At 40.6% G+C, this 20098-nt stretch overlaps 1 protein-coding gene across 1 annotated transcript; it reads left to right on the top strand.

Annotated features, from left to right (window-relative positions):
* Window positions 1–2119: 2119 nt before the first annotated feature.
* On the top strand, window positions 2120–18889 carry cdc42se1 (CDC42 small effector 1). Its single transcript, XM_061232509.1, has 5 exons — window positions 2120–2254; window positions 7754–8056; window positions 10873–10977; window positions 15211–15290; window positions 16022–18889. Exons 2-4 carry the CDS (start codon window positions 8003–8005, stop codon window positions 15277–15279), a joined length of 228 nt encoding a protein of 75 aa, XP_061088493.1. The 5' UTR covers window positions 2120–2254; window positions 7754–8002; the 3' UTR covers window positions 15280–15290; window positions 16022–18889.
* Window positions 18890–20098: the final 1209 nt, after the last annotated feature.

A 20098-nucleotide genomic window follows, 5' to 3' on the forward strand; every position in this document is an offset into this window, starting at 1 on the left:
CGTTACAATAAGCATTTGGAGGTGTGCCTTGGCACCAGAAGAAGTTCCGGCATGTATGTTTGTTTTTGTTTTGGCGGTAATGAATGAAAGAGTCTAACGTAGCGATAGCTACTGTTGTCTAGCTATATTGGTCAGAGCAGTTTACGCAATTGGTTGTGTTTTTCTCCGAAGACAACAGAACAAGTTGTTTCAGGCTGTCAGTCTCTTGACGGAACTGTACGCGATATTGTCACGCGTGTGATCTAGGGTATTCCAGGTTACTGCTTTGATTCATGGCTAGCTTTCTCCCAGCTGGTAAGACAGTAAAGTCATGGAACCTCTAGCTACGTATGACACTACACTAGGTTGTCGTAGCTAGCTAGGCCACTAAACAAATCTCATATTCTGAATAAAATGAGAATCCTGTCTGTACATATAATGTTGAAGCTTACGCCTGGTAACGATTATTCAAACAAATAGGTTGCCGGCTAACTTTACTGTTCTAATTATAGTAAATTAGCTATGCCTGTGACCCATAGCCTGACTGAAATCCGTCGCTCCGCAAAGTGTGTTTCAGTTCTTGCTTGAGGGAGAGCCAAGTCCTTCTCATATTCATACAATATTTTTCAAACAAAACATCCAGAGCCCTTTCATTAGACCTGGTAGGGATATAATTTTCTCATGTGACCCATATAATATTCCTAGGAGATATTACAAGGAATGGTATCCTGGGTCTATTTTCATTTTGTGTGTGGAACCTTGAAAGCTGACAAAATGTTTATGTTGCAGTATCCCTCAGATATTGTGCTATGCATGTACTAGACTAGTGTGATATATTGCAGTGTCTGCATATCTGGCATATTTTATTGTCTCTGATATATTACTTTATTGCAACCCAGTATACACTTGGAAACCAGAGCTTTGGTTCAATTCCCACTGGTTTGTAATTTTCTATTTGCTTAAAGTTGTCTTATCAATGAATTGACTGTATGTCAAGCCTGTGAAATCTTTGGTAAGTCTATGCCAATAGAGCCACAGGTGGAAAAACCAGAAGTAAGAAATATAGTTAGTATAGTGTCATTAGAGATGCCAATCCCACATTGGAACATTGCAAAAGTAAAGCCTTTCCTGTCACAGGCTGATGCAGAGAAATTACCACAGTCATGGAGAGAAGAACTCCACAGCTCCTGTCAAAAGGTGTTGTTGATGTTGTTTTTAGCCACTAAGTAGAAGAGCCAGACATGGGACTATCATGTCCTTTAAATGTACAACACATATGGATTAGCCAGTGTTAACAATCAGCACAATCAGTCACACATTCATTTTAGGCCTATAGCCATTATCCATAGTATGTTGCTTTTTTTTTTTACCAAATACATCGAATCTCAATATTCAAAACATTGTACATTTATGGGTCACAAATGAAAGGAAAAACCTAAATATAAGGCCAGTTTCACAGATGCAGATAAAGCTTAGTCCTGGACTAGGCTAAATTCTTTATGGAGAATATCCATTAAACATTACACTTAGTCCACGACACATCTGTGTCTCATATTTTCATATACGTTTTCATACTTAAACCATTCAGTGGTCCCTTTTGCCCTGTCTTATCACACTCTCAAACCAACAGCGATTGGCTGTCATGCAAGGCACCAGCCAGCTTGTCAGGAGTAATTGGAGGTTAGGTGACTTGCTCAGGGACACTTCGACACACCCAGGGTGGGCTCGAACCAACAACCCTCCAACTGCCAGACGACTGCTGTTACCTCCTGAGCTGGGGCGACATTGCATTTTTATACATCATACACCTGTGTGGATGCATCTGTTTCTCCACTCATTTATCCAGGTGTTTCCTTTAATGTATCACTCGTCTGTGTGTGTATACACAATATATATCTTGAGGGACTTATACAGTCAACTTTTCACCTCACTTTAAATTTTCAGACAAGCAACAGTAAAAGGCATGTATTAGAGAATGTTGGATGACAGTGCCAAATCAAAATAAACGGCTTCATTTTTTTAGTGTACCATTCCGTTTTATCCATTGGAGGCGCTATGTGGTTATGCCTGAGAGATTGGGCTTTAAAAAAAAAAAAAAAACGAGACAAGTTTAAAAGAAGAATTTCCTGGTTGAGAACTTGGAACCACACCTCAGTAGGCTAGCAACTTAGAACAGAACTTCGTGAGTGAGATAAAGCATTGCTGCTGGAGTTTTTAATGAGGATATCCTTGCTGCTTGAAGTGTGGCGGCCGGTTTGACAAATAAACAACCGAGGTAAATTATACAAATCTGTTTGAAAGTTGTTCAGACGCCGAGTGCAACTGAAAACAATGTAAGAGAACATTGTTGTTGTTTTTTTGCTATTTAACGCTGTTAACCATTCAGTTCGGCTACCCATGTGAACATTGTGGTGTGCACTCGCTGAAGTGAAACAATCACGGCAAAATGGTCATAGTCTACTCCACTATAGTCTATAGCGGAGTGGTTGCAATGGAAATTGAAAGCGGCGGTAATCAGTCAAGCCTACTTGTAGTTAATTGCAAATTTTCGTCCCTGTGCTGTTGTAATTAGATGCTTTTTTTCTTTCGTTTAGTAGTCATATATTATGCGGTAGCCTAATCACAGAGGAGATGATGGTTACAGTATTTGCTAAGTTCATAAAAATATTTTAAGTTGTTTTCCCATGTAGGCTTTAGTTGCGCCTGATGTGTACGCAAACTTCTAACTTATGGTATTATGCAGTGACCGGTTTAAACCACAGTTGGCCTAGCTACTTGAAATTATTTTATTAAATAAACAAGAAGATTGCACAATAACAGAAATTCTCTCTCAGGTATTTAGCCGTGCAGCGTTTTCTAGAGGACTTTCACACCGCCAATGAATAAGTTGAATGGAAGTTTAGGTTTTTTGCCGAAATCAGAAATGCGAAAATGTCTGAAGCAACCCTTTTTACGTTTGTGTCAGCAGTTAAAAAAATAATAATTTTTTTGAAAAAAAGATTCATGTGAGATTCATGCCTGCCATTGATATGTTTTTCACTGTTTCATATCCTTTCATTTTTACATTGGTTTGTGTGTCTTCGTCTCGTAGGCTACACAGTTTAATACAATAATTGGTAGACATGCAGTTATGATCACAGGTTGTTTGATGGGATTTAAGTCTGGAGACTGAGATGGATATTGCAGAACACTGATGTTGTTCTCACTTAACCATTTCTGTGTGGATGCACACTCATTGAGCACTTTATTAGGTATTTATTAGACTTATTTTGAAGTAGAAGTATTTTGCTGCTGTAGCCTATCCACTTAAAGGTAATGATGTTTGTCGTGTTCAGAGATGCTATTCTGCATATCACTGTTGTGATGTGTGGTTATTTTCTCAGACTCGTTAACAACGGGTTTCAGGACCGCTGCTCACTGGATGTTATTCCACTCCATTCTCTGCAAACTCTAGAGACTGTTGTGTGTGAATTCCAGGAGATAACCAGATATCTGAGATACTCAAACCACCCTGTCTGGCACCAACAATCATTCTGCGGTCGAAGTAACTTGGATTTCATTCATTTGGTCTGACAAATAGCTGAACCTCTAGACCATGTCTTGATGCTTTCATGCATTTAGTTGCTGCCACATGATTAGCTGATTACATATTTGCATTAACGAGCTAGTGTATAGGTCTACCTAATAAAGTGATCCAAAGAATTTGCTGTTATGGTATGGAGGTGGCATTTTATCATTCTTTTTGAGACTTTGTGACTCCAAGATGCGACCAATCTGTGCTATTTTTAAACTGTCATCCTTTCGGGTTCTTCATGGCCTCCATCACCATCTTTTTTACTGTCTATTGGGAAAGTGTGCTCTTGTCCTCTGCCTGGCAAGTTTGCGATCATTCCATATGTTTTGCACGTTTTTATTATTTTTATTATTGCCCATACAGTGCTAAATGGTATGTGCCAATGATTGACACCTATGGTTTTCATAAAACATTAGATTAAAAAAAGATCAAAGATCAAAAATATTTAAATTGGAGAGTAAATGTATTGAAATAAAAGTATATAGTTTTACTGTATTTCCCCCTCTTATAGTTTGTGCTTTTTTTTAGACTAGAACAAAAACACGTCTTATAGGTATTACCCTCTGTGCTGTTTCTATGAATTGTATTAGGCTATATTAAATGATACACCAGGGAGGAATTAGTGCTGCTCTATTGTGGTTTTTGGAGTCATGCTCTTGACTGTGTAACGTGTAAAGTATTAGACCTCCTGCACTACGTGATTTATCTTCTGCTAGGCGAATCTAAACATTCTCTGAAGGAACTGGTGAGTTCAAAGTGCAATGTTTAGCGATCACACTAGTTTTGCAACCTAATTAAGGGTTAACTACTAATGAAAATGCCTTCCTGTAATTCCTTCCACAAATAATTGTCCCCCCCCCTTCCTCTATGCTTTCAATTGCTTGTAAGAAGTTGAGCTAAGTTTGCTTGGATACGGTGCAATTGGTAAGATGTATGCACAATTCCTGTACATTTTCCTTCAAAATGAATGTAAATAGTGGTACACAGCTGGCTGATTGCCCACATTGGTGAAACTACAGCAATGGAACTAATCTTAAAATTCTACTGGGCCAAATCCACTGCAGTGTTCCTCATCCAGAAAAACAAAACTACTGATTGCACTATCAAATAATGGATTACTTATTAAATGCAATGGCCTCATTTCTGATTTAGTAATAGTTTGATAAACTACAGTTGTCCAGCTTTTGAGTTGACCTCTTGTTATTTTGAGTGACTACATCAGTGCTTTCTTTGAATGAATGCATCAGATGTCAGTGAACACAATAAAACGGGTGTTGCATTACAGTGGCTCAAAGAATGTTTGCCATGGTTTCTTTTTATTGACGTAAAATACTGACTTTTGGACTTTTTCGACATCGCCATTTCATTACGGTCCATTTTACAAAATTGAAATGTTCAGATGATATAATCCTCTCCCGGTAATATCAGTGACTCCTGTATACAGTATAACAGCGGATTACAAATTAAGCTTTATCCATAATTGGACAGTTTAGCAGTCCTTACCAGTGCACCTGACCTTGCAATTGTTCTTTCGACTTTCTTGGTTTGAATTTGATGGTCTCCAAAATAAGACCGGTATAATAAGCCATGTGAGCTGCCCCAATTTTTCTTACTTTAAATGGTTCTGACCAAATGTCACAGGAAGATTGATATTGCTATGTGTGTAATGTAGCTATACATCAAGTATGTACTGTACCATGTAGTCTCAAACTGAAAACATTTCAGATCTCCTATCAGGCCTTCGATCTTCTGGCAACATTCTGTTGGATAATCCATGAGGGATCAGTTGTGATTTTGTTATAAGGATGTGAACATGCAATTAAATGCAGTTGATTACAGTCTGGATATTTCACTTCTGTTCGATTGCTTTACTGGTTCTGTGTTTTCTTTGTAATCTTATATCTCAGTTTTCTCGATTTATTTTGGTTTGAGTATTTCAAACTTCAAAATGGAATATGATTTAGGCTATGTTTTAGCTTGGTACATTGGATGCTTTGGCATTGTAAGGCACTAACCCAATACTATTTGATTAATGGGAAGCAGAATTCATCATTTCACAGGAAGGCAGCATGAGAGAAACTTCATGTAGACTACAGCATATTTGCAGTTTGCTATGTGTAAGTGGATGAGGATACGGCCGATTTCCCTAAGAATATACTAGCTTCAGACATGTGGAGCAATCTTATTATGATAAGAATGGACAACTTGCAGTGCAAACTATTGGCCGTACAGGAGATTTTGCCTACACATTGTCAAGGGGGCAGAAGGTGCCTTAAGATTGCATTGGCAGTGTCTTAACTTTGCTAATGGGAATTGAAGGCCTCTGTTGGTGTGCAGGGCCTTTCCTTGATTTATTTGGTGATTAGGCACTGCATCTGAGTGGTGTATAATTTTACTTTCTGGCATTTGTTTCTACCATCACTTGAAACTACTCCGCTCTCACCAGTCCTGAGCTGTTCTGTTACAGGGTGTTTGGAGGCACTCGTCCAGATTCCTGGATAGTAGACTGTATTCCTTTACTAATAATGTAGAAATGTCGATGCACTTTGCTTCAATGGAACACCCCTGGACATACTGACAATAGTGCTCTCTAAAGTACATGTCACTCTTTAAGTGGAGATTCTACTCCACGTTTTGCCACACCCTGGCTTTGTCCTTACCATTTATTATTTTACCATGTTCTCACCATATTTTACATAAGCTTCAACCACATATTGTGCCAAATCACTCCAGTGATGGAGGACAAAAGTCCTCTGACTGCTGATTACAAATGGGCCTATCTGTGAAGAAGAGGCCAGATTCAGGGCATTGGGAAGTTGATCTGTAGCTGGCTCTGCAAGCCAGTAGACTTGCTTAACAAAAGGCCGCTTATATTGCTAAAAATGGTAGTTCCCTGGGGCCTTCGTTGATATTTGCTGAGAAAAATGCAAGAACTGTGGCCATTCCAGTGTTGGAAAAAACAAAAAGAATCTTAGCAATTGAATCCCTCTTGTCTCACCAGTCACAGGTTAATGCAATATAACCTTTTTATAGGTGCGCTAAATAGACCTGCAATGTAATTCTTATTTTAATTCTAAAAATCCAGCTATACCTCTCATACATTCAATATGAATCATTATGTGAGAGCTTGGTGGGTTGATGACGGGTTATCTTCAACTGTCTTCTGTGGTGACCCGGTGAATGGGGTCAGCTCTCGGTAGATCTCCTTTCCCTTTGGACACATTGACTGCAGGCTTTTACGGGGCTGGCCTAGTTGAATGCTTTCACTTCCTTGCCGCCACACACCCTCCCCTCTGTCTGCTGTCAGTCTTTCTGCGTTTTGAGCCCATTATTGCCCCTTTAGCCGGCACCGTCAACATAGTAAACAGCCAGAGAACTCGGGGAGCAGACTCACACATTTTTGCAGAAATGGAAGCACTACTGTGTGACAGCTTGAGAGATTCAGTAGCTACATCCCTTTGCCTTGTTGTGTGCAAGATGGGATTACACTAAATCTTTAAAGTGTGAAAATGGAAAAAATAGCCACCATTACAGTGGTGATTACTTTGTAGTGACTAGATGAATACTGGACTCTGGATTTCTAAGTGAATGTTAATTCTTGTTAATGACCGTGAGTATGAGGGAATATGTAGACGTAAGCCATGTGATATCCTGCAACATCAAGTCCTGAAACCAAAGACAACGTGAACACAGAGCCTCAAATGGAGTTCAGTATTCTTCCCCTAAAACCAGGAGCAATCAGTTCATTGCCCAAAATAAACTGTAATATTTGCCAAGTCCTGAGAAGCTGGCCACAGAAATCTGTTCAGCTTGGCTGCATAAGGAACCAAGCCAGTCCATAAAAGGGATGTGAAGCTCAGTTGGCTTGGATGACATTTGTACTCATCACATGCATGGGGTTTTCCTTTTGTGTCATCTATGGGGCAAGTTGCGGAAAGTCCTGAATTATATTTTCTTTCAATTTCAATTTATCATTGACTGATAAATTGATTTTGTTTTTTTCATTCTGACCAATGATAAGTCGATACTGTCATAAGAATGATGAGTCTGAGGGGAAAGTCTGCTAAAAGGTCGAGATGCCTATAGGCATACTTTACGTAAATGGGTACTTTTCCAAAATCGGTTTAAAAGCTGTATGAGTTCCTTTTTTTCCTTTCCCTTAGAGCAGTCAGCCAGTGGAATCTGTTTGTGTTTTGACAGGTAAGAACAGAGGCTGTGAGACTCCTGAGACGCATGCCAGAGGAGCTCAGCTGGAAGGAAGAGGACTGGAAGACCTGAGGTTTTTAGGAGGATTGAGGGCTGGTTGAGGGACTGATTTTCTGGACAAAGTGCAGAAATTCCAGGACTTCAGCAATTAAGGAAAAGGCAACAGGCTTGCCTCCCGCCACATCTTCAGCTGCCTGCAGGGCGGCGAAAGGGAGCAAAGAGCTGAATTGGAGGACAGCAGGGATGAGCGAGTTCTGGCACAAGATGAGCTGCTGTGTGGTGGCCAAACCCCCACCGGTGAGATGTTTGTTTTTTCTTTTATAAATGTGTTTTGTTTAAATAATATCTTCTCATAATCCCATTCAGTTTCAGCCATTGACTTACTGTGCCTTCTGCAGTAGGCGTTCATATCTTGGTGTTGCCAAGGTCCTGTTTCTGACAGTACCTCTCTCCCTACAGACATTTTGTAATGCTGTCAGTCAGAATGTCCATCACATGCGCTCAGAACTGGGTTAAACTGCTGCAAATGGGAAACTGGACAAATGTAATCTTTTTAAATGATTCACTTATGTAAAATCACGGGGTCTGGCAAGAGTGTAGATGTGTATGTGAGACAAAGACGTCTCTGTCTGATGCGGCTGTCAGATCCTACAGGGGGTTCCATAGCATACAAACTGGGTTTCTGGAACAATAACTGGAAATGATGGTTTTGGCAACGAGTACAAAGCATTGAAGTTTTCTCCAGTATACAACCCACAGTTAATCCATTAGTTTTGGGCTTTAATGAGTAAAGGGTAGAAATGTCAAAATATTACCTAGAAGTAAGTGTGTTCTTTGACCACTTGAGAGAGCTTTTTCCCACCTACAGTCTTGCTAAAAAATTTCATTTTATATCACTTCATCTACATTAAACTCATTTTGATTAAATTCATGTATTTTGTCTGGTCAGTTGTTAGCCCTGTGCGAGTAACATTTCCACAGTGTGTAAATCTGTCACATTGGTGTCAGATTTCTTGGTCATTTTGCTATTATATAAAAGTGAGCACCCTTGTAGAAACGTGACCCCACTGATAGTATTGCAGGTTATGAAATTGAATACATTCTCAGTTATTCAATTTCATAACCTGCAATGGTAGAATAAATACAAATATGTAATCTTATTTTCTTATTTTATGGGAATACAAATTACTGACCAAACGTATTGCATTTTTGTATTGTGTATGCAACCATACGAGCATGAACAGTCAAACACATTTACAGACAATAACCTTTTTGCATAATACATGTTTAATGTATAAATGTTACCTTTCAATGTGGTTGCTTTTGGCTGGATTTTACATGGTCACAATTTATACAAATTTTTTAAATGTTATAATTATTTTGGTGGGGGGTACAGGTCAGTTTTCCATGCGGTCAGAGTTCTGTATGACACCAGCACTCCAAGAACAATGTTATCCTGGACAGATTGGAGGGTATCGGGAGTGGCGTGTATACACTGTGGGTGTTTGTCCAGCTCCATGCCGAGACTTCCTCTGCCGCCTGATGCCAGGGACTAATGTGGAAGCGGGGAAAGAAGTGCCCTCCTCTGACCCCTGCTCTCCCAGACTGGCAGGCAGGCGAGCGCACTCTGCCTCTTGCTCTTTTATTCCTTGGCCTATGCTGCCCAGTGGCTGACTGACAGGTGACCTTTGACCCTAGTCTGTTTGTAGTGAGGGTTCTGTAATGTTAGCAGTTTACACCCTTCACCCCCTTTGGAGCTGTGTTCAACAATGAGCGAAGGCTCCAAAGGGAGGAAGTCTGCTGGTCGAGCCTTCCTATCGCACCCCCCCCCCCCCTTCCTTTTTTTTTTTTCTTTTTTTTTCTCCATGTTTTTCTTTTTTCTTTTCTTTTTTGTTAGTATTTTTAGGCTTGCGTTTGTTCTATTGTTGGCGAGTGGGCTGGAGCGATGTTTTTTATTAAGCATACTCATGTCATTTCCCAGCAGATGGAGGCATGTTTCATGTTGTTGTTTTGGAAGGTGGTGATGGTTTTTCCTCCTGGCCTCCTGCATTAAAAGCCTTCGGTTTTAAAATGTAACCGTCGTTAGTCACGGCCCGTTCAGCGAACATGTAAACAGTCAGCCAGTCTCTGCTCACAGCACCCTACTGGTGTACATGCTGCTTGCTTTGCGCTCTGTCTTTGCCTATACCCCATCTTTTATGAGCGAGCTGTTTTATTTTGGGCAGTACAGAGAACTTTGAAAACTGTGATACTGGGTTGGATGGTTCAGGTGCATGTAACCGAAAGCCAGTATAAAGAGTTTACACACGTGACATCCTCCACAAGTGTAGCATGTAGTGGCAGGTCGCTACAGTAGTGATTCTCCATGCTGGTGGACAAGTGATGACAAGTCTACAAAACGGAACAAGATGTAATGGGGAGGAAAGTACTAGAAGGTGAGAATGTCCTGACTTTCTGTGTGGTTAGACATTCAGCTCGAAGCTCCCGAGTTTAGAGTTAAAAGATCACAAAAGCACTGAAAGGAGCTAATACAAATGCTAGACGTTTACTGGATTAAATAAATATTTGACTGCTGCCATTAAGGGAAACTGCAGGTTGAAAATTAAAGTTGGATGGATGGCTTTCTATTCGGTCTTAAAAGTTTATTTATTTGAACACCTGCAGTGTCTTTCATAGGCCCATTTCTCAGAGAGCTTGGCAGTGTTATTGTGTTGTGTTCATACAATAGTACTTTAATGAGCGTATAGACGTAAAGATTTTCTGCTGCTAGTGATTATGCTCTCGGCATGGAAATGTGAGTCAGAAGATTGCCCTTATTATAAGCAATAAAACTCTTTGGAAAGAATGTGATCCCTAATGATGGGGTTCTCTTAATCTTTATATTATATTGGTATTACCGGTATTTTGGTAAGGTCTCCGTGACTCGCGTCAGGGGTGGTCTTCCAGGGAACTGCAAGTATATTGAAAAGTAACGTTACCTAACCCCCACTTTTCCAGCTTATTCTGTGCCTCCACAAATGTACATCCTGATTTCTTTGGATTTGATTTAAGCTTTGCTTTTGTATCCTAAGTCCAGAAACATGGTTAATGTGAGCGGATTTTCTCTGTTTCAGAAGAAGAAGAGGAGGAAGATTGATCGTACCATGATCGGCGAGCCCATGAACTTTGTCCACCTGACGCACATTGGTTCTGGGGAGATGGCAGAGGGATTGTCCCCGGTAAGAGGGTGACAGTGAGAGATCTTGCTAATATGGTGCTGGTGATATGGCAGGGATGAGCTTCACCATCAGAAAGCACTGTTACGTAGACAGCACTGCTGCTTCTTTGTATTGCAGTCATATTACATATGGGAAATATCAAGCTGTAATTTTCGTGTTGGCTTTTGCATTGTAAATGTGTGTTCAACAGGTTTGTTGTGTTACGCCACATAGGGGCACAGTGTGCCCTTACCTGTCTCTACGTCTGCAGTGTTACAGTGCTGCAGGACAGAATAACAGCAATACCATAGTCCATACACTAAATTGGTAGCTCTTTTGGACAGTATTAAAAAAAACAAATTCCATAAGTCATGGGCCATAAATCAATCTGTTTTGACCTGTGCTGGGTCATCTTCAGGGTCAGAATTCTTGGCTTTTTGAAAACCTCTTATTTCCCTTATACAGATGTCAGCGTTATCTCGTGTCTGACTGTTGTACTGTGAGTGTGCTGTCCAGCACTGCCAGAGTTGTAGTATGGGAGGTAGATACTGTCCAGATGGGCACCATCTGCCACATAATATGGCTGAAATAAGCCCCTTCTCACAGTCCGTGCAAAATGGCCCTTTAGCCTCTGCAAACCAATCGCCCCATGGTGCAGTTGAATTTAATTTTAGTACCCCAGGCGGATGCCCTGTAGTCCTCTGATTGAAACCTGAGTTAATGAGTGAGGTTGGGTGATAATTGCCATGGAGAGCATCTGGTGCTGGCAGCTATAAGAGTGTGAGCATTAGAGAGAGAGAGTCTGTACATGAATGCCTCAGGAAGCTGTGTCCGTCACATGTCATTATATCCTCGAGAACCATGGTCCCTGTTGTCTGCTGAAGTTGACGAGGGCGCTATTAATCTGGTCGAACCGTACTTTTCACAGTTGGGCTTCTTTCACTGCGTAGTGAACCAACAGTCATGTAACCATGCCCCCATTTTGTTCGCTGATGGGTGTGTGATTTTTGTGAACTATGTATGCTCATAATTTCTGCCTATACACTGTTTTTGCCCCTTGCCCTCAATTGCGTCTCACGCCTATAATCTTGTCTATAGTTGATATCTGTTGTTGTTGTGTCAAATAAACAGTGGGTCACACTTACAAATCCTAGAAATAAATGATCCATTCATTGGCTAGTATGCATACGAATAATAAACATCTTTGACATTGGCCACTGCTGCTAAAATGGATTATGTCTTTCATTGTTGGGTAAGATGTTTAGAGAAGGCCGGGGTGGGAGTGGCAGCAGCAGCACAGGTTTTGAAGATTCTTGACAATGGCCCAGCTAGTTGTCATGGCAATCCCAATCCTCACACGGGTGAGCATGCTCAGTACCTGGGCAGAACCCTGTGGCTGGAAAAGTGTCTGGAGAAATATTACTGGCTTTGAATTCCACGGAATGGAGGGATGTGGACAGGGAAGTGTGTTAGAAGGTGTTTGGCATGCTCATTCTACCAAGAAAGAAAAAGCCTGCACTTGCCAAATGCGTACTACGTTTTATTGCCATTCTATTTACAGGACTCATTTTACTCACAAATAAGACTGGTGACTTTAACAGTCAATGGTCTCTGTCAATCATATTACTAAATGAGCTTCTAATTAATACCAATTAATTGGTAATGTCTAATTGATAATATTGCGGTCAGCTGTTAAGATTAATGCGTATAGTAAATAAAATGTAACAACATTTTATTTGGCAACTGCTGGTTTTCTCTTTATTCTTACAATTGTTTTACGTAACTTTGGATCTTGTGGCTGGCCATTAGTGCAGTTTTTCCAGGATTCCTGGCTTCATGAATTGTGGCTAAATGTGGGACTATTGGCATCTGTCAATGTGCACAGTCTCTTAACATGTGCATTAAGCTGCCTATTATTTTTTTTTATTTTATTTTTTTAAAATCATAAGCTCTTTCATAACATTCACAGTTCAGAACAATGCAAACAATGCATCCTCCCAATTCTCACTTTGAAGTCATGGTACATCTACAGCGCTCTGTCCCCCTGCCATTTCTGCCCTGCCTGAAGCCTGCTTTAAAAACGTGGCTAGCCAATGGTGCCCCTGCTGATCTTAAAATAGAGCCCCTTCCTGAGAGCAGGATGTGGGCAGAGTGAGAGAGTGGTGGTTCTGCAGCTGGAGGGAGGGTGGGAGGGTGGGAGGGAGGGAGGGAGGTCTGAAATGAAAGGCCCTTCTGTGGGTCTGAGCACAGGAGACTGGCCAGGCTCCCCCTCCACTCCTGTATGGCCCCTGTCTGCCAGCACTTTAAACTCCACTCCCCCTGGAGTAATGTAAACCTTGTAGATATGAACCGCCTTGGAGTCCCGTTATCTCTGTTCGCAGTGCACTGTGCTTTAGATTGATTTAACCTTCTAAAGAACGGTGCAAAGGGTAAGCCAATGCGGCTACAGCAATAGTCACTTTGTGTGTTTCCTGAAAACTGGGTGTCTGGGTTTAAGCGATTTCACAGGTGCAATTCTTTTTGAAAACCGTATTGCTTGCCACACAGGCAGCTTCACTACACCTTTCATTTGGTACTTTTTGATAACCATATTGGACATGTTTTCTTTTTACAATAACGCTTTATTTCACTGAGGATAAGAGCATGTGTTAAATACATGTAGGTGTGACATATTCCTAAATCCATTACCTTATCTGGCATGTTGGTTCACTGTGCCTCTGTATCTATGATGAACTCCTATCTATGAAAAACAGTATCCTCCTGTCAGTATTGCATAGTCTGTCCATTCATCAGGTATCCATTGAATTGCCTTTTTGTTCCGAATGCAGTTGAATCCAGGGTGAAGATGGGTGTGTGCATGCGTGTACTGACTTTAGTGCGCCAGTGGTGTTGAAGACAGGGCTGAGGGTGTGCCTTCCCTAGCATTAGTGTGCCATTGTCTGGCTGTTACAGGCCTAGGGCTCTGGTAGTCTGGGTGTGTGTAGCTGGTCTCTACTTGTGCAGTTTCATCCCCTCGTGACTTCAACACAAGATCGAGAACCAAGCAATGTGGTTTTGCATTTAACCCATTTACAGTTTCATTTTCTTTTTTACATGTAATGACTGTCTGGTGTTGTATGGGAATATATGAGGGAGAATTTAGAAAATCCCCATGGCTATGGGGGGGGGGGGGGGATTTAGGTCTGTAGGTATCCTGCCTGCTCATTTTTATATGATGTGACTAAAATTATGTAAGGATACATTGGGCCGATAACACAATACCAAATCTTCTTTTTTAATCTTTAAAGCTCTTGAAGCTGTAAGATGTTCCTTGTACATAGAATAGCAGTGATGTAATGGCAGGTGTCAGATAAGGGTGCGTTGTTGGACTGTGTATACCCAAGGCAAGCCTGTGCACGATCTGTTGTCAGCACATTCTACGGCAGATATGCTCTGTTATTCAGCGCCACAGTCCTGTTGCATATCTTTTCAGTGCCGGGGGAGTACTTTTCTGTAGCATGGTCATTTGTACTCATTTAAATGACAGTGTCCTTTTTCCATCCATCCGTACCTGGTTTACCTGGTTTACCTTTGAGCCTGATGTCAGAACCTGTGATCCACATCAGAAGGGGCTGAGGGATAAACGCGGCAATCGAAATGAAGCCGCCGCTTTGTATTCCTTATCTAGTCGATGGCAAATAAATCGACTAAAGATTGCATTGCAGCTGTAAAAGATGTCAAGTGAAAAACGGTCCAGTGACTTAGACTGGGGAAATAACTCCACTGATCTCTGTTGAGAGGGGGGAGAGGCAGAGAGAGGTGGGCGAGCAGCATGTTTTTGCTGTGAAGCATTATTTTTGGTGTTCTTTATAGCTCTGTTCCATTGTGTTAAACTTGCGTGTAGATGTGCTACCGCAGAGTGCAAACATGAACACAGCCTAGAACTTATTTACCTTTCGTAACGGTCCTTATATACAGTGATTTAACGACCATTCACTTTTTTTATTTATTTGAATTATTCAAAATGTTTAGAATGGTTACAGTTGCACAGGAGATTTGTGTAAATGAGCTTATTGTACAGAACCCAGAAATTAATGTTTTGCTTTTGAATCATTTGAGTTATCTGCTACTGTGAATGTGGAGGTGGTTCAGACTTCAAACTAGTATTGTCAAAGGCTACCTCAAGTCCAGGGTCAACAGCCTAGCAGGAAGGAAATGTACTGCACCTGGAAATGACCGCAGATGATGTGAAATGCGTGTGTATTTCTCCTGTAGTCGGGGCCGATCCAGGAACAGATGAGGTCAAAAGGACCAAGCGCAAATGGCCGCAACAGCTTATTATAGCTGCCAAGGGGGTGAGTATTTCTGCAGCACCGGGTTCTGCTGCAGTCTAGGGTCTGATGATTGCCAGTCTATATGCCGCAAATGTAAATTGGCTGGTTGAAGCTGATATGAAAAGCTGCATGGTATGTTTGTTTTGTGTGTAAATGGGTCTGCAGCTTTGAGAGGGTTAACAAGTCTTACCAGAAAGTTGGGATGAGGTCAAACATTGTAAATGATAAATAACAGACAACTTCACTCCCAGTGCCTAGCCGCCATTCCAGGTGTTATTGCAGGAGCCACTTCCACACAGACCTCATCTGCTCCTAGAAAGGCCTGGAACGACTGAGTCTGCTTTGCACTGGGAGTGCTGTTTTCATCCCTGAATAAATGAATGCAATCTCACCCAGGTTACCCTATAGCATATTCCCCAGTCTGCACTCCAGACCAAGCAAGTTTCACAAAGTGTCATTCATAGGCTTCATCAAGTAGCCTACTCTTGGTGTGGCACTGCGGGACTGTTATGTACAGTAAATGTGAGTGTGAAAGTGACACTACTCAACATGAACTGCTGGATTGATGGAAATTGAACTGAGAATCCATAATGTAAAAAAAGAAAAAAAAAAAAAAAAAAAAAAAAAAAAAAGCCACCTTCTGCTCTATTGAGTTTTGGTTCTGCGGTTGTCATTGTGTTTATACTGCAAGCAGTAAATTAGAACTGAATTATATTGCAGGAACCTCTTCATCTTGTTCTCATCCATTTCAGAAATTAAGGACCAACCAGGATCTTCTGACTCCTCTTCCACCCTTCTTCCAAATCAGCCATCCTGGGGGGGGACCAGACACCCCACATGTAGCACTTAGCATCCCCGGAAATCGTGGCCCATCCCCAGACCTGTGTCCTAGTCTAGTTTCTGCTTCTCCAACTGCTGTGATCTGTTTGCTGCACCTCCAAATAAGGAATATATCTTCTACAGAAATGTATTCCATCTCCTTGGGTCAATCTGTTTCCAATGGAGAAAGAGACGTGGTTTTGTTTTTTTATTTTTGTGTTGCAAAGGAAAGTATTTGGTGGTGTGCCAAACCATGGACCTTTTGAATTGTATTTCAACGCTACCTGGATTACATGGGAGATTTTCTGTGATGGAGTGGCATGTCCAAACACTGGCTCACTTGGAGGGGGGGGGAGATAACTGCCATGGACAGTTCTGCATCTCTCCTGATCTCACATCCCAGAAATGCACGTCACTTAAGGCATGAAATGAATCTTCTGAATGCTCCCTTTTCTGCCAACCAGCCAGGATTATTTACACTCTGCAACCTACCAAACAAATGAGGATGATCCCTTATATGCCATTCTCCGAGGTATGTTTTTACACACAAGGGGTGCTGGCCAAGTGCTGTGTGAATGTTTTTATTACTTTTACAGAATGGACAATTTCAGATTTTACAGACTTTCTTTCCATGATTGCAAAGATCATTCACATTAGTCTGTCAATGTTTGTTCATTACTATTACTTTTGTGATTGTTTCGTATTGTTAAGATGAGGACCTATCTGATATCCTGCTTCTGAAAAGTGGGGGTTAATTCAATCTACAGAATACCAAAGATTTTTTTTTTTTCTACTCTTGTCTATTTGAAGATATCAACTGGGCATCATCTGAGCAAGTATAGCTATAGTCTGCTTAAAGACTATGACTACACTATAAAAACACACTAGTGATTTAATTTCCTATGCACCAAAGTGCCATTCTATCATAGCATTATCTTTACTTGCTTAGGTGTACAGCATGCTGTAATCATAACTGAACCCCAATATGTAACCACCTGAGGGTTCTTTGTTGCTGTTTAGTGGAATTAATTTATTTATGTCACCTTAGTTTTTACTTTACACTGGATAGCACTGCCATTTTGTTCTTAACAAAGCCATTTCATGGCCCGATGTTCCATCTGAGGTTCAACTGGAACTTTCTTGTTATTACACAGACTTCCTTGTGCCTCTAGATTGCCAGACGGATTGGCTTTGACCTAGTTTTTTTTTTGTTGTTTTTTTTTTGTTCTACATGTGAAAATCACAGGGTGTGAATCCTATTTTCAGTGGTTTCTTTTAGCCCACTCCTTCCTCAAATGTTTAGTTTGTGCACAGGGTTTGAAGTATGCACCTACTTCCATTGAGTGAGAGCCCATGAATGGCACAGAATTTCCTCAAATCCCAAAAAGATTTTTCAGTTTATTTAGTCTTTCAAAAGTATCAAATTTAAATATCCTGATTTCTGTGATCCCATTTGAAACTAAGATTGGGTTTTGCAATTTTTTAGTCTGGTAATGCCAAAGATTTTATGCCTGAGTCTAGGAGTCATTTTAAATGGCAAGAATGGATGCTGAAATTATTTTTATGATATCCATATTTTAAGCACTTGGGAGATTTTAATAAGAAACTGAAAGTCATTTGCTTTTCAGGACCTTAAAATCCCGCGCAAATGCCAAAATTAGTCATTTTAAAGGATGAAGGGCTGCTTTTGGAACAAGAACCCAAAACAAGTACAGTAAACTGCTTTGGTTTAGGAGAAATGGTGCACCATGTTGTCACATGCAGCAAACTGAGCTATTTTAAATTAAATTTGTGAGGAATTCCTCTGATTAAATTCTCTTACTGAGCTGCTTGTGAAAACCTGATGAATGAGGGAATCACTGCTGGCCTAGAGGATAAGCACAGGCAAGGGTTTTCAAAACAAGAGACGGGTGTTGTACACTGGACTGTTCCATTAGTGCTTAAAGCTTTGGTTTCCTGTGTACATCAAGGAATCTGTGTCATGCCTCAACAGTTTTGGCAGGGATGTAAAAGCATTGAACCCCCCCCCCCCCCCACAGTGAGGTCTTTAGCAGAGCACACATTTGCATACTATAGGAACTAGAGCAGTTCTGTTTCCCATTACTCATGGTTATCGGTGCATATCTAGATGATCAGCTTTCTGCATAATGGGTTATTGAACTCTGTGACAGATGTACAATTTTATAATTTTGTGTCATTACTTGATAAAACCAGAGATGCAACAATGATTATGCTGTGTCCACTGGATAACTGATCATTTGTAAGTCTCTATAATATTTTTAAAATTATTTTGAAACTGAATTTCTTTTATCTATATATATTTTTTTTTTCCAAGTATGTTTTCCGACAGAATGCTAGAATCTTTTAAAAGTGGCTTTGCTGGGGGTTTTGTTTCCTTCATTCGCAGCTGACTGAATTACTGACAATCACATTACATAAAGTGCACGGAGATATTTGTACTACAGCTTTACTGCCATATGTTCTTTAAAAGCACTCACCAGAGTGATGCATTGTATATTTCTGATAAAGCCAATGACAACTTTCAAGTGTCTGCTAATGTGATTAATTTACCATGATTAACAGTTGGATCAACTGCAATTCAGTTCAACAAGGTTGACCCATTTTCTGTCTTTGCGGTGCAGTCACTCGGAACGATTGGCAGATGTAGACCCATCAATACAGCACGTGCATGTTGAGGCTTTTGACTTGTATGAATGTGGATTCAAAATGCAACGTCTTTTTCTTTTCCTGTGGCCCTGAGCCCTCTGGGTTTTTGAGAAATACAGTTGATGTTTTAAGTACCTGTTATGTGTTCTGTGTTTTTGTTCAAACCGATTTGCATATGGGTATTCCGCTGTCGTTGAGCAGTTCCACATCTGGGTACTTTCAACCAGGAAATTGGATTGAATTGTAATCTTTTAAAAATGTGACGGCCAAATACAGGGTGTATGTCAGGCAAGTGACTATGGCTTGGGGACTAACGTACACACCCATGTGTACTGTTTGTAGCTGAATGCCGATACCCTTCATATGAAAATCTGTAATCATGCTGTAATTATTACATGTACAGGAACAATCCTTGCACTAGTGAACAGGAACTGCTCATTAAAACAGGACCGCCCTATATTGATAGTCCTGACATGTAAAATGTCGACTAAGCTATTTTCTTTCTCTCAGTCTGGGAAATGTTATTGGGGTATGTTTTGTCTTTTTTTTTTTGTTGAATTTAGCTGTATCTATGTACAATATAAAATGTACACTACAATACAGGTAGCTATTTCTTATAAAGTATTACATTTAGCTTTAAAGATTCTAGAAAGGAGCCGTATATTTCCTATGGTAATGATCATAATTGTGAATCAAAATTCCAAATATGCTTTGATTATTTCCAAATTTATCACATCACCATATCTGCCATACCTAGGCCTAAACTGCTGTGGGTCTCAATGCAGGATCCACATGGTTTCAGTCCTAGTGAACCATACTAAGGTCTTAGACCGGTGCTGTGGTCTAGTTCCAGACCACTATCTCCAGGGTAGATTCATTCTCCAGTGGGTGAGGCAGATGAACAGAATACACACATTGCACACCCCAATTCCCAAGGAAAACCAGCAACATTGAAAGGATATCCTAAACCAGGCCTGAACTCTGAGCTCGGACGACTGCATTCTGTGGATTGTCCCCCCACCATCTCACCTTCAACATGGTGTAACTGGAGTAACTGACATCCATCTCAGTTTTTGGGTGAAGGAACTGACCTTCAACTGGATTTTTATTGAAGTGTGGAATCTATATTTTGTCAATGTCATATTTTTTTTGTCAAATTTTGCTTGAAGTTTGTATACTCAATCTTTTTTTCCTCTTTAAACAAGGGCAAACCTCAGTGACCACAGAAATCTCAACAACTCTATAATGACCTTTTTATTTACATTACCAAGCTGCAAAGAAACCATGATAATACTATAAAACATTCCATCAGTTAACAAAAAGCTGTACACAGGGTCTGCCTC

Source organism: Conger conger, chromosome 1 (assembly GCF_963514075.1).
Source record: "Conger conger chromosome 1, fConCon1.1, whole genome shotgun sequence".
Classification (NCBI taxonomy): domain Eukaryota; kingdom Metazoa; phylum Chordata; class Actinopteri; order Anguilliformes; family Congridae; genus Conger; species Conger conger.

Coding starts and splice junctions, on each gene's coding strand:
- cdc42se1 (XM_061232509.1), top strand. CDS start 8,003: ATGAGCGAGTTCTGGCACAAGATGAGCTGCTGTGTGGTGGCCAAACCC. Junction 8,057..10,872: donor TGGTGGCCAAACCCCCACCG/GTGAGATGTTTG, acceptor TCTCTGTTTCAG/AAGAAGAAGAGGAGGAAGAT. Junction 10,978..15,210: donor TGGCAGAGGGATTGTCCCCG/GTAAGAGGGTGA, acceptor TTTCTCCTGTAG/TCGGGGCCGATCCAGGAACA.